Source organism: Oncorhynchus masou, chromosome 32 (genome assembly GCF_036934945.1).
Source record: "Oncorhynchus masou masou isolate Uvic2021 chromosome 32, UVic_Omas_1.1, whole genome shotgun sequence".
Classification (NCBI taxonomy): domain Eukaryota; kingdom Metazoa; phylum Chordata; class Actinopteri; order Salmoniformes; family Salmonidae; genus Oncorhynchus; species Oncorhynchus masou.
In genome coordinates this window covers 27,494,073-27,508,661 of record NC_088243.1, presented here as the reverse complement: position 1 = coordinate 27,508,661, position 14,589 = coordinate 27,494,073, and the positions used below count along the sequence as shown (strand labels likewise).

General features: G+C 41.4%; 1 protein-coding gene and 1 pseudogene across 1 annotated transcript; one reads left to right on the top strand and one right to left on the bottom strand.

Moving 5' to 3' along the window:
• The first annotated feature begins 4,923 nt into the window (after positions 1–4,923).
• On the top strand, positions 4,924–11,262 carry LOC135527177 (ankyrin repeat and SOCS box protein 2-like; annotated as a pseudogene).
• LOC135526954 (protein FAM181A-like) lies at positions 11,205–12,990 on the bottom strand. The gene is made up of 2 exons (XM_064955621.1): positions 12,937–12,990; positions 11,205–12,736 (listed from the first exon to the last, which is right to left on the bottom strand). Exon 2 carries the CDS (start codon positions 12,654–12,656, stop codon positions 11,823–11,825), a length of 834 nt encoding a protein of 277 aa, XP_064811693.1. The 5' UTR covers positions 12,657–12,736; positions 12,937–12,990; the 3' UTR covers positions 11,205–11,822.
• Positions 12,991–14,589: the final 1,599 nt, after the last annotated feature.

Genomic DNA, 14,589 nt, shown 5'->3' with positions numbered 1-14,589 from the left:
ATGAACTTGGTGTTTTACCAAATAGGGCTATCTTCTGTATACCACCGCTACCTTGTCACAACACAACTGATTGGCTCAAACGCATTAAGAAGGAAAGAAATTCCACAAATTAACTTTTAACAAGGCACACCTGTTAATTGAAATGCATTCCAGGTGACTACCTCATGAAGCTGGCTGAGATAATGCCAAGAGTGTGCTCGCTGTCATCAAGGCAATGGGTGGCTACTTTAAAGAATCTCAAATATAAAATATATTTTGGTTTTTGTAACACCTTTCTGGTTACTACATGATTCCATATGTGTTATTTCATCGTTTTAATGTCTTCACTATTCTACAGTGTAGAAAATAGTAAAAATAAAGAAAAACCCTGGAATTAGTAGGTGTGTCCAAACTTTTGACTGGTACTATATATAGATATCTGCATGCATGGTCAATAACTGTACGGTATCCAGCCTATTTGATCGGTGCCAGCATTTTTCTTGATTCTATATTGACTTCAGATAGTTTTCCAGATGAGTAGACCAGGATCTAGTTCATCAACCTAGCCTCAGAGCACTTCATATTATTCTGTATGTAAATCCGAGACACTCCATTTAGTATGATATGTTACATTTTGTATGGTATGTATTAATTTGTGGATGTCCATTACCCATTTCGTATTATATGTTACGAATTTGCAAAACGTACAATATGTTACAAATGTGCCAAATCAAATGTTATTTGTTACATACACATGTTTAGCAGATGTTATTGCGGGTGTAATGAAATGCGCGTGTTTCTAGGTCCAAGAGTGCAGGAATATGTAACAATACACATAATCTAAGGTAAAATAATAGAATTAAGAACATGTACATTTTTGGATGAGCAATGTCAGAGTGGCATAGACTAAGATACAGTAGAATAGTATAGAATACAGTATATACATATGAGATGAGTAATGCAAATTATGTAAACATTATTAAAGTGGCCAGTGATTTCCAGTATATGTATATAGGGCAGCAGCCTCTAATGTGCTAGTGATGGCTCTATATATATATATACACTGCTCAAAAAAATATTGGGAACACTAAAATAACACATCCTAGATCTGAATGAATGAAATATTATTATTAAATACTATTTTCTTTACATAGTTGAATGCGCTGACAACAAAATCACACACAAATTATCAATGGAAATCAAATTTATCAACCCATGGAGGTCTGTATTTGGAGTCACACTCAAAATTAAAGTGGAAAACCACACTACAGACTGATCCAACTGATGTAATGTCCTTAAAACAAGTCAAAATGAGGCTCAGTAGTGTGTGTGGCCTCCACGTGCCTGTATGACCTCCCTACAACGCCTGGGCATGCTCCTGATGAGGTGGCGGTCTCCTGAGGGATCTCCTCCCAGACCTGGACTAAAGCATCCGCCATCTCCTGGACAGTCTGTGGTGCAACGTGGCATGGTGGATGGAGTGAGACATGATGTTCCAGATGTGCTCAATTGGATTCAGGTCTGGGGAACGGGCGGGCCAGTCCATAGCATCAATGCCTTCCTCTTGCAGGAACTGCTGACACACTCCAGCCACATGAGTTCTAGCATTGTCTTGCATTAGGAGGAACCCAGGGCCAACCGCACCAGCATATGGTCTCACAAGGGGTCTGAGGATCTCATCTCGGTACCTAATGGCAGTCAGACTACCTCTGGCGAGCACATGGAGGGCTGTGCGGCCCCCAAAAGAAATGCCACACCACACCATGACTGACCCACCGCCAAACCGGTCATGCTGGAGGATGTTGCAGGCAGCAGAACGTTCTCCACGGCGTCTCCAGACTGTCACGTCTGTCACGTGCTCAGTGTGAACCTGCTTTCATCTGTGAAGAACACAGGGTGCCAGTGACGAATTTGCCAATCTTAATGTTCTCTGGCAAATGCCAAACGTCCTGCACGGTGTTGGGCTGTAAGCACAACCCCCACCTGTGGACGTCGGGCCCTCATACCACCCTCAAGGAGTCTGTTTCTGACCGTTTGAGCAGACACATGCACATTTGTGGCCTGCTGGAGGTCATTTTGCAGGGCTCTGGCAGTGTCTTGCTAATTGCCTATAATTTCCACCTGTTGTCTACTCCATTTGCACAACAGCATGTGAAATTTATTGTCAATCAGTGATGCTTCCTAAGTGGACAGTTTGATTTCACAGAAGTGTGATTTACTTGGAGTTACATTGTGTTGTGTTTTTTGAGCAGTGTATATATATGTATGTGTGTATATATATTTATATATATATATATATATTTATTTAAATTTACCTTTAAGTCAGTTAAGAACAAATTCTTATTTTCAATGATGGCCTAGGAACAGTGGGTTAACTGCCTTGTTCAGGGGCAGAATGACAGATTTTTACCTTGTCAGCTCTGGGATTTGATACAGCAACCTTTTGGTTTTAGTCCAACACTCTATGTACAAGATGTTACGAATTTGATAAACGTATAATATGTTACGAGTTCTAGCTAGGTGGCTAATGTTAGCTAGCTGGCTAACGTTAGCTATGCTAGGGGTTAAGGTTAGGATTCGGGGAAGGGTTAGCTAAAAGGGTTAAGGTTAGATTAGCTAACATGCTAAGTAGTTGCAAAATAGCTAAAAAGTAGTAAGTAGTTAAAGTTGCTAATTACCTAAAATGCTAAGTTGTAAGTGATGAGATTCAAACTTGCAACCTTTGTGTTGCTAGACATTATCATTATATACCCACCCATCTAACCCAAAAAGTTGCTAATTACCTAAAGTGCTAAAGTTGTCCGTGATGAGATTCAAACTGTCAACCTTTTGGGTTGCTGGACATTCGCATTATACACCCATCCATCCCGACCAACCACCCTTCTTTCATTTTTGCTTTAAGTAACTATCTGTCTTATGTAACCATACCAAAGGTATGTTTTGGGATTCATGTTTAATGTGTTAAGTCTAGTCTGTGAGACCAGGCTGAGTTAATTTGACACCAAAAATGATTTTTTTTTTACAGCCAAGTCAGTAGGCTACAGTTTCAATTTAACAAAGTATCAACTGAATACCACCTTTGTTTGCAATGGGGTAGTTTATAATCTACACCGCAACCATTTCCAACAGTGTCTGTCAACAACTGATGCTCTGCAATTTTCAGAAAATATAATTGAGCAAGTTGCTAAACCTGTTTTAAGGAGATTTGTTGATACATCAGAAAGGCAGTAATTATTACATTTAGAACTTAAAGCCAGGATTTCCTCACTCATTAGAAGTAACCATTATGCTGGTTACAGTGGTGGTGTCATGTTTTAAGATGTAATGGTATGAAATTGAATCTTGACCAGACCAAGACACATTTACTAGACTGTGAAGACTTGACAGTTAGACAGGAAATAGCAATCAGTACCAATGAACCCACAGCCTTAACCAGTATTATTGTCTAATAACAGATATTGGAGACATGATTTGGGGTGCTCTGAAGTAGGAATGTTATTCTGAGACTGTCAGAGAGAGCTTTGGGAATTCAAAGATGGAGAAATGCAGCATTAACATCATAATACGTATGTTTATCTACAAATATGTTTTAGACTTTGTCTGAAAAATTGTTTTATATACTGGAGCAGGCTTTTTTCTTCCCCAATACATTTTAACATTGCCTTTTTGTGGAACCAAACAAAGCTAAACATGCATCACCACTGCTGGGGCTACTTGCTTCCTAGTCTGGCAGCACAGATAGCTGTTCTCTCTCCCAACAGGAGTGCCTGGCTCTTAGGTTACTCCACATGTGGAAAACCTATGACTGTGTACATTATTTGTTTCAGGATTTAACATTTTCTGCCTTTGATTTTGCATGCCACCTCTTTCATGAATCAAGGTGATGCAGCTCAATTTTGTTGTGTGCTCTCATTTCGCCCTTCTTATTTCATGACTGCAGGATTTTAAAGGGAAATTCTTAATTCTATGTTTGACTGAGAGGTATATTTTGTTTTATGATGAATTCATTCATGCTTTCAACTTCCTTCCAGGTCCATGTGTTGCAACTCCAGGAACAACACTGGGCTATGAGGACAACAGGGAAGGGCTGAATAACCTAGTTGTTTAGGGCAATATAGTGACCACCAATGTGACCTTCCCAGACAGCCTGTCCATAACACTATGCCAGAGACTAAATATTGAAGATAACGCAGACATATCTAACCATCAGACTCTGCCTACAATCCCCTCATCCATCAAGATGTTAAGGTGAGTCCTTACAAAGAAGATATGTCCTGTATGTATTCTTATTCCCTCTCTTGTCTAATTGAGTCTATTCTACTATCTCCAACATTCTGCAGGATCAAGTTAGTTTAACTTAATTTTATTTAATATAGTTTCAACCAAGATAATATAAATAAATACCTGAACCCCTATCACTCACTATATGGTGGGATATACAGCAGCCATTGGCATCAAACTCTGAAGAGCATCATGTGGTAACAGGCAATAGGCACTTATGCTCATATTGTTATGATTTCCATGCTGTTCAGCATTTTTGCACAGATGCTATATGGTAAAGAAGCAATAATTTGACTTTTTTCCGAATGGAGTTGGGTTAATCATTTTGTTCAAATAACAAGGACCATTTTTTACATTTCAAAATTCCAGTCAAATTAATATAACACCTATTTTTAATGTACCAAAATATAAAAACACCTGCCTGTTTGCAAATGTCATAATAAAAACTAACGGGGTAATAGAGAACAGATGCCCAAAGTATCCTGATGCAATTTGCTTTTATTTTTGGGCGGAGGATGCTGGAGTGCCTTCACATGTCAATACGATCCTAAAATAATCTCAGAATGCACCGCTGAGCCCTGGCTATCCTCCCCCCGCTGCTGTCATTGCTCGACCGCTGCTCTGCCGCGTGTCCTCTACAACGCGTGTGGATGCGCTAAAATAATGATGAGATTTTTTTATTCTGAGTATCTATCGCAATTTTTTTATGATGGGAACAAGAGCAACCCGTCTTTAGGTAAAGTATACAACAATGTTGTTCCCGAGTGGCGCAGCGGTTTAAGGCAATGCACTCAGTGCTATTTTGTCACTAGACCCTGGTTCGATTCCAGGTTGTAATTACAACCGGCCGTAATACAACCGGCCGTAATTTGGAGTCCCATAGGGCTGCGCACAATTGCCTCAACGTCGTCCGGGCTAGGGTTTGGTCGGTTGGCAGTCATTGTAAATAATAATTTGTTGTTAACTGACTTTCCTAGGTAAATAAAGGTTAAATATAAATATGCGTTGATCGGCAACGGCAGAAAGACTTTATGTCAGAGTCAGCTGAGTGAGTATTTTGTTAATTGTGAAGCGCAGGGCAATCCCCGTGGACTGAATTAGTGGGGTCTTTTTCAGTCTATTAAACATGTATATTTTATATCATTAATTATAATATTTATTGATTTACAAGGACCCTACATTATTGCCATTATATCTAAACACTAGAAAATAAAATCACGGACTTGCTTACTCTTTATTTAAAAACATGAACAACTAGATTTATGAGAGAACTCGGTATCACAAACCTGCATCAATTAACCTACATTCTGCATTGTCTCCAAGTCATTTCCCTTCCCTCTTCATTGTAGAGATGTAGATCCAACAGTGTTTGCCATCCAGAGAGGAGATGCTCCAGCTGTGAAAGAGCTGTCAGTGACTGCACCACTCAGCCTGACGAAAGAGAACAAAGAAGGATTAATACCTTTGCATGAGGCTGCATATTGTGGCCAAGCTGAATATATAAAGGCACTGCTGAAAGGTACACATTGAAAGCTTAATTTTTATAGTCTTTAAATGCAAATCCTTGCCTTTGTTAATGGGGCTCAATTAAATTGGGGTTGAATTATAGACTGGATGTTAAAGCATTTTGTTTATGTGTATATTATTTCCCCTACAGCCCAACCAGGATTAGTTGACAAGCGCACCCTCTAAGTACAGGCTGCTCTCCTCCTGTCATTTTCCGTGCAACAACTGTCATGTGTGCAATGCCTCCTACAGGCAGGGCCAGATCCTGACATCAGCAGCAAGAACAAAGAGATACAAAGGTACAGCACCCTACGTGGCTATAGCATGTACGATAATGGCTTTGAGGAATATGTAGTACTGAAGCATGGTGTCTTCTGCCAGTCTGTCTAACCCAATGTTCTCTGATGCCTTCTAGCGTGTGAGTGGGAGAACGTGGACATTTTTTTAAATGTATTTTTATTTTACCTTTATTTAACCTTAACAATCACAGGCATACCCCGGCAACACCAGGACGACGCTGGGCCAATTGTGCTACGCCCTATGGGACTTCCAATCACGGTGAGATGTGATTCAGCCTGGATTCAAACCAGGGACTGTAGTGTCGCCTCTTGCACTGAGATGTAGTGCCTTAGACCACTGCGCCACTCAGGAGCCCAAAATGGTGAGCCTCACCCTGTCATTCGGTGCCACAGTGAACCAGAAGTGTAACCGGGGCTGGACAGATCTCTGGAACCTGGAGGCAGTGTGCAGGGACAACATAGAGATTTGGTATTTTAGGTATTTTATTAGGATCCCCATTAGCTGTTGCAAAAGCAGCGGCTACTCTTCCTGGGGTCCACACAAAACATGACATAATACAGAACATCAATAGACAAGAACAGCTCAAGGACAGAGCTACATACATTTGTTTTAAATGCATACGGAGGCCCACATATCAATGCATACGCACAAACTATCTAGTTCAAATAGGGGAGAGGCGTTGTGCCGTGAGGTGTTGCTTTATCTTCTTTTTTTAAACCAGGTTTGCTGTTTATTTGAACAATATGAGATGGAAGGAAGTTCCACGCAATAAGGGCTCTATATAATACTGTATGCTTTCTTGAATTTGTTCTGGATTTGGGGACTGTGAAAATACCCATGGTGGCATGTATGGTGGGATAAGTGTGTGTGTCAGAGCTGTGTGTAAGTTGACTTTGCAAACAATTTGGGATTTCCAACACATTAATGTTTCTTATAAAAAGAAGTGATGCAGTCATTCTCTCCTCAACTCTTAGCCAAGAGAGACTGGCATGCATAGTATTTATATCAGCCCTCTGATTACAATGAAGAGCAAAACGTGACACTCTGTTCTGGGCCAGCAGCAGCTAACAAGGTATTTCCTTGCAGCACTGGACCATGACCGGACAATAATCAAAATTAGAGCCTGGAGAACTTGTAGTTTGGAGTGTGGTGTCAAAAAAGCAAAGCAAGTCTTTATTACGGACAGACATCTCCCCATCTTTACAACCATTTAATCTATATGTTTTGACCATGACAGGTTACAAAGATAATGCCAAGTAATTGAACCTCTAAGCTTGTTCAATAGACACACCATTCATTACCAGATTCAGCTGAGGTCCAGAACTTAAGGAATGATTTGTACCAAATACAATGCTCTTAGTTTTAGAGATGTTCAGGATCAGTATATTACTGTCAACCCATTTCAAAACAGACTGCTAGTCTTTAAGTGTTTCAGTTACTTCATTAGCTGTGGTTGCTGATGTGTACAGTGCCTTGTGAAAGTATTCACCCCCTTCCTACTTTGTTTTCTTACAACCTGGAATTAAAATATATTTTTAGGGGTTTGTATCATTTGATTTACACAACATGCCTACCACTTTGAAGATGCAAAATATTTTTTATTGTGAAACAAACAAGAAATACGTTTTTTTTTTAATGGAAAACTTGAGCGTGCATAACTATTCACCTCCCCAAAGACAATACTTTGTAGAGCCACCTTTTGCAGCAATTACAGCTGCAAGTCTCTTGGGGTATGTCTCTGTAAGCTTGGCACATCTAGCCACTGAGATTTTTGCCCATTCATCAAGACAAAACTGCTCCAGCTCCTTCAAGTTGGATGGGTTCCACTGGTGTACAGCAATCTTTTAGTCATACCACAGATCCTCAATTGGATTGAGGTCTGGGCTTTGACTAGGTCATTCCAATACATTTTAATGTTTTCCCATAAACCACTTGAGTGTTGCTTTAGCAGTATGCTTAGGGTCATTGTCCTGCTGGAATGTGAACCTCCGTCCCAGTCTCAAATCTCTGGAAGACTGAAACAGGCTTCCCTCAAGAATATCCCTGTATTTAGCGCCATCCATCATTCCTTCAATTCTGACCAGTTTCCCAGCCCCTGCTGATGAAAAACATCCCCACAGCATGATGATGCTGCCCCCACCATGCTTCACTGTGGGGATAGGGTTCTCGGGGTGATGAGATTTGTTAGGTTTGCGCCAGACATGGCATTTTCCTTGATGGCCAAAAAAATTAATTTTAGTCTCATCTGACCAGAGTACCTTCTTCCATATGTTTGGGGAGTTTCCCACACGCCGTTTGGCGAACACCAAACTTGTTTGCTTCTTTCTTTCAATAAGCAATGGCTTTTTCTGGCCACTCTTCCGTAAAGCCAAGCTCTGTGGAGTGTACAGCTTAAAGTGGTCCTATGGACAGATACTCCAATCTCTGCTGTGGAGCTTTGCAGCTCCTTCAGGTTTATTTTGGTCTCTTTGTTGCCTCTCTGATTAATGCCTTCCTTGCCTGGTGTGTGAGTTTTGGTGGGTTTAATGGTGCTCCATGGGATGTTCAAAGTTTTTTAAATATTTATAACCCAACCCTGATCTGTACTTCTCCACAACTTTGTCCCTGACCTGTTTGGAGAGCTCATTGGTCTTCATGGTGCAGCTTGCTTGGTGGTGTCACAGACTCTGGGGCCTTTCAGAACAGGTGTATATATACTTAGATCATGTGACACTTAGATTGCACACAGGTGGACTTTATTTAGCTAATTATGTGACTTCTGAAGGTAATTGGTTGCACCAGATCTTATTTAGGGGCTTCATAGCAAAGGGGGTGAATACATATGCATGCACCACTTGCATTTATTTTTTTTATTTTTGTTTTTTATAAATTTTTGTTCACCAATTTGGACTATTTTAAGTAGGTTCATTACATGAAATCCAAATAAAAATCCATTTAAATTACAGGTTGTAATGCAACAAAATAGGAAAAACGCCAAAGGGGATGAATACTTTTGCAAGGCACTGTATATGGTTGAAACATCAGCATACATGGACACACAAAAAAATAGCTGGTTAGGGCAGGAGCCATCATTAATCCTCCCAATACCTACAGCACTCATTGTAGCAGCCCAGCAAGGACGTGTAGAGGCCATGCGATAACTCATTAGAGAAGGTAGGTTACAGTGTGTGTAATGCTGTAACAGATTACATGGTTGGCCTTATAGTACATATGGCTTTTTACTGTAGTCACACAGACAGGTGATACATTCATTCTTATTAGACTCATTCAGTTTTCTCAAGTCACTCTTTCCTCAGGTGCTGACATCAACATGCAGACGTGACGGTGCTACAGCACCGTATGAGGCCAGTAAAAATTGCCACAAGGAGATAGTGGAGCTGCAATTCTCTCCCAACACAGACGCCAACAAACCCACCAAGACAGGACTCCTACCTCTATGTTGCTGCTCCATATGGACACCATGAGTATGTACGAGTGCACTGTGTTTCTCCTGTCGTGTCTCTTGTATTACTCTTATGTACAGTACTAATGTCCCCTTGTTCCAGTATTGTGTACATGCTTGTCCCAGTCACCAGTCGGGACAGAGTTCGCCACGACATGATCAGCCCCCTCCACCTGGCTACAGAGCACAACCGAGAGATGGCCACAGCCATATTGCTCAAGACAGGTGCCGATATCAACGCCACACTATCCCACAATCGCTCCCTGCAGTATTCGGATCACTGCATCACAGCACTCTCCTTTTCATTTCCAATGGAAGCACTATTGCTGCCATTCTACTAGCAGCTGTAAGACGGGGTTGTGCCAGGACTGTCTCCTTACTGCTGGAGCATGGGGCTGATAACACCAGCATTCCATTCGGTCCTACCGCCTTCCCTGGTGCTATCATACTCTGTATGAATAACCTACCTCTTCTCAAGTGGCTTTTGGTCAATGGCTGTGATATCTGGGCCTACTTCAGATGTACATATGGTTGCAGCCCACACCCAGGCCAGGACAGCATAGTCATCAACATCAACAATGTACTGCCTACCAATGATATGTCTCTTTTAACCTGCACATGACTTGTTGCCAGCAAAGTACAGGTAAGGCAAAGTAGGCTCCTATTGTGATCATAGTTATTCTGGGAACTTGATAAATAGCCTTTTTGGGAGAGGGGGGCACGATGCTCATTATCTTTTCTTTCTGTTCATTCTTATATCCCTTAGTTTTGTGAGTTGATCTCATCAACTGTGTGTAACTGGGCAGGGCCCATCGTAGAATTACTGAAGGACTACGTTGGTGATGTTCAACTGTGTGCCAGACTCACCGAGCTCCTGGATGGATGGCACGAATGGCCCAGCATCAAGACCAAGTCTTGTGAGTACATCAATGAACACAGACACACACACACTCAAACAGCTGGGACAATCTAATACAGTGTTTCCTCAGTGGCAGCCCATCCACTGATGCACCTGTGCAGGCTAAGGATCCATGAGCAGATGGTTGTGTCCAGACTCGGGTCTCTGGACAGCCTACCCCTCCCAGAGACTGCTGCAGTAGCTCAGCCTGACCAGACACAGCTTTGATGACTTCTGCCCTGATGGCAAATAAGGCTTGTCAGTGTTCCTGTGTGTTGTGCCTTATAGTATATTAAGTTACCAGTTTACAGGATTTTTAAAACTGTATTTATGGGGTAGTGATGATTGTGCAAAATGTGTGTAATGGAGAATGTGTGTCGTGTGCACGTGGAATATGTGTGTCGTGTGCACATACAGTGGATGTGAGCTGCAGGTCTGTGTGGACGGGCTGACGAATGATGATAGATAAAGGCACAGCAGTTGATAGTCTCCTGAAGAAGTGCAGCATAACTGAGCTAAAATTAACTCAAGGTAAGCTTTTAAAATACCTGTCTTTCAGATGTTTAGGCCGAGTTGAACAAAGGGAGACAATCAATGTAAGGCTTTATGAAGTGTGCTTGCTTGGATGGAATTTACTTGTTGATATTCAGCACTGATTTTGTAATATGTTTTGAAAGTGTGTTTTCAACAAACCTAGTGTAATGAGTGTATATTATAGTTGAGTTGTTGTTGTAACATATTGTAAATGTCAGTGCTAAAAGGCTATTGAAAAAGGTGTTCGAACCAAAGAAAGAAATCTAAAGATCTACTGTTTATTTAAAAAATAAATGTAATTTCTCCATTTCACAAGTATTGTTTACAAACAAAAAATATCAAGAAATAATGTGGGGAACTATCTGTCAGTCTGTGTTTTACTTTTTGTTGACAAACACAAGTGAACTACAAGTAATTTTGATCAATTCATTTTTAAACCAGTGTATTTAAGAGATATATACACCATGAGGTAATCAACACACCCGTATACCTCCCCTTTAGCATAGATTATCACGACGAATCAAAAAATGGACAACGTCAAATGTCACTCCATTCCTATATCAACATAAATTCCCTTCCATTTTAAAAATTAGAAAGATGAAGTAGTCTACATTTTTCAGTTTGAGACGGTGCTATGATTTTATAATAAATTCCTTAGACGTTATGGAACCCAAGTGGTAAAGGTGCAGGTGTTCCAAGCAGAAATGTTTGGTATGAAATTTAAGACTACTTAAGTGCTTATTTATGACTACTCTTAAAAAAAAGAGAAATGCAAAGTTTGAAATAAAAAAGAAACGGCATATCGAACTAAACAAATTAATATTTACATATTCATTATTGCTTAGTCAATTATTAAATATGATTATACGTCTGTAATTGTGTTTAAATGAACCCAAACACGTTGAAAATGGATGGCGGGACCGTGGGTTTAGTCGGTATGGGTTTGACCACGACATGCGTGTAGTTCTTATGTCCGTGTGTTATGTCGGGTGTTTCCGTTTCAGCCACTGTGGCTTTCCCCCAGAGTCCCACAGCCGATTGTGGAACAACTACGTGACTCTGAAAGACGTGGTGTCCGTGGTACTGAAACGGACAGAAACCGCACACATTGACGTTATGAGAGGCCACGTCCAGTTTGAGCGGTTCTTTCTCAACAGAGCCACGTCTATTGGAGAGAAGCAAGCTCCGTGTTAGTTCCTCGTGAGCTTTTTTTATTTTTTCAACATCGTTGATTCCTATCACACCTTGGCTCTTTTTCCATCCATACTGCAAATAGTCTGTGTTGGTTTGGGCTAATCGGGGCTCCTCCCAAAACGATGCAGGGAGTTGACGTTTCCTCATGGGTACCTGTTCTTGCTTACTGTTATCACTGTCTACAGTTGGGGTTTGAGCCATCCTTGCGTTCTCTACGTCTCGCGCATCCGAACCCCCTGTTTCATTGATGCGCGTCGTGCTCGGGTGAATTGTTTCCAATGAATACTCGCTGGACTTGTTCACCACATCTTTGGCGATGCTAGACTCCGTGGACCTGTGTGTGTGGCATCTGGGCATCCGAGCGTATTTCTGAGAAAAACGCTTGAGCTGTTTCTGCAGGTATTTCCTGTGGTCCACAGAGCGCCTGCAAGGGGCTGATTTGTCCAGAGCCGCCTTGATGTCACTGGATGCCAAGTTTACAAAGTTCAGTAACGTTTTCACCTCACTGTCTGTACTTGCCATTTTACAGTGTAAATATTTTAATCCATAGGCCTACCACCAAAAAAGTCCATGCAAATTATATTCTTCTTCATCTTTAAAATCTGAAAAAAATGAATAGCATCATAAGATATCAATATTTAAGAAAAATATTTAGAACTTTATACTCGCATTATTTGTAGTTCATAAGGAATACCACAATAATCACACAATTACGCACGGGGCCTAATAAAACAGGAATTACGCATAGCCTAACAACACGTAGGTTGCAAGTTATCCATTCATAACCACAAATAAAACTTACCATGTCCCCTGTTGAGGATTCTCATTTCTGTCTCTCTCCCAGAAGTAGTCTGAGTGCTTCAACAAGTTGAATGAATATAAACTGCGTGTAGTGTTGGTGCTTTCCTTGAACCAATCAGCGACCTCAGTCCCCTCACAATGCACCCCAATCAGCCTCCGAGCCCCCGGTATTGAATTCTTTGCCATCGCAAATTGTTGTCACGGAGATCCTCCAAGAAAAGCGGCTAATAGATGCAATATTTCTGCCCGGTCTTCCGCGCGCTCATGGAACACCCTTACAATAGTTTATCCAAACTTCTAAATATGCCCCAAGAACTACCGTGCATGATTAGTCTGACATAGGCTGTTAATGGTATGGGTATGCTTCATCACTGCGAGACAATTTCAACTGTTGTGATCTAGCCCTCCCCCCTCCAGAGTGCTGTCAGATGTAGGATTTGGTGGGAGTGGGGAGGGGGATCTAAAGAGCACATATCCATGGAAAGGGGGGTTGAGCGCTCAAGAATCTTGTCTTTCTATTTGCCCCCTCAATCGAGCGACACAAAAGCTGAATTACTCATTCAAACCTCGCGGGACAAAAGGAAAGGAGCTGGATAGCACTCCTGCATTTGTAGTCAAACATTTAGAGACTTAAATCGAGTCGTCATGAAGGAGAAAGAGTTAGACAAAGCCCATAGAATTGCCATCAGTAAACATTTTCCTGTGTCATATTAGTGGGTCTCCATGGCTCCTTCTGGCCCGTGGACAATAGCACAAGTTTGCACACTCGAATACTGTCACCCTGCCAACGGCAACAAGTGCCAAAAACAGGACAATCCCCGGGGAAAGCAAGGTTGCAATAGAGGAGGAAAAGGGGACCTGTGAAATGCTAATTTAGGTCCATCCCCTTATTGAAGAAAAAAAGAGTACCTATCGTTCCATTGAACAACCACCTCTTGCATCAGCGTGGCATGAGATGTGAGGCAACCGTTTCCGCATGACCATAACCACAATACCGCTCTGCTGCCATCAGCCCTGACTGCAGAACATTTCATATTCATATTTTCTGACTTCTCAGGATGTATAACCTCCATAATGTATCTTGACTAGTCCAGTGCCTGGTATGATGGGGTGATCTCTCATCTACTGCTCAGGCTGTTGGCCCTTGGAGAAGCAACAGGACCCTACTGTCCCCATCTCTTCTTCATTCACCTCTCTGTTCCTCTCAAAGGGCCAATTAACAATTGTGCACCCCTCCCTGCCCTGTCGCCCTACTCCTGTGCTTTTGAAGTGACTGAGAGAGAGAAAGTATAGTGGCACCAATAAACAATAAATCCCACTATGTGTCCCTGTCCTCATGCCAGTTTGAGTAAGATGGATGGAAGAGAGGTTTGTAAGCCATTTCAGATTGTATGTGATGTGGTATGGGACCCAGGGTAGATTATAGAATAATGAAGTGCTGAACCTCATCAGAAATATGACTGGAAAGGAAGTACTAATCAATTCAAAGTCAATCACTGTATAACACTGTTGCTCTTATCCTTGTGTAATAACACTTATTTCCGGTACTCTTGTAACTTTGTGTTGCTGTTATTAGACAGATCAGATTGTAATCACACACACACCACAATCAGCGTAGTAACCACAACAACCTCCCTGTTTCTTGGTTGCCAAT

Excerpts from the sequence above, each read along its gene's own strand:
- LOC135526954 (XM_064955621.1), bottom strand. The coding sequence starts at position 12,656 with ATGGCAAGTACAGACAGTGAGGTGAAAACGTTACTGAACTTTGTAAAC.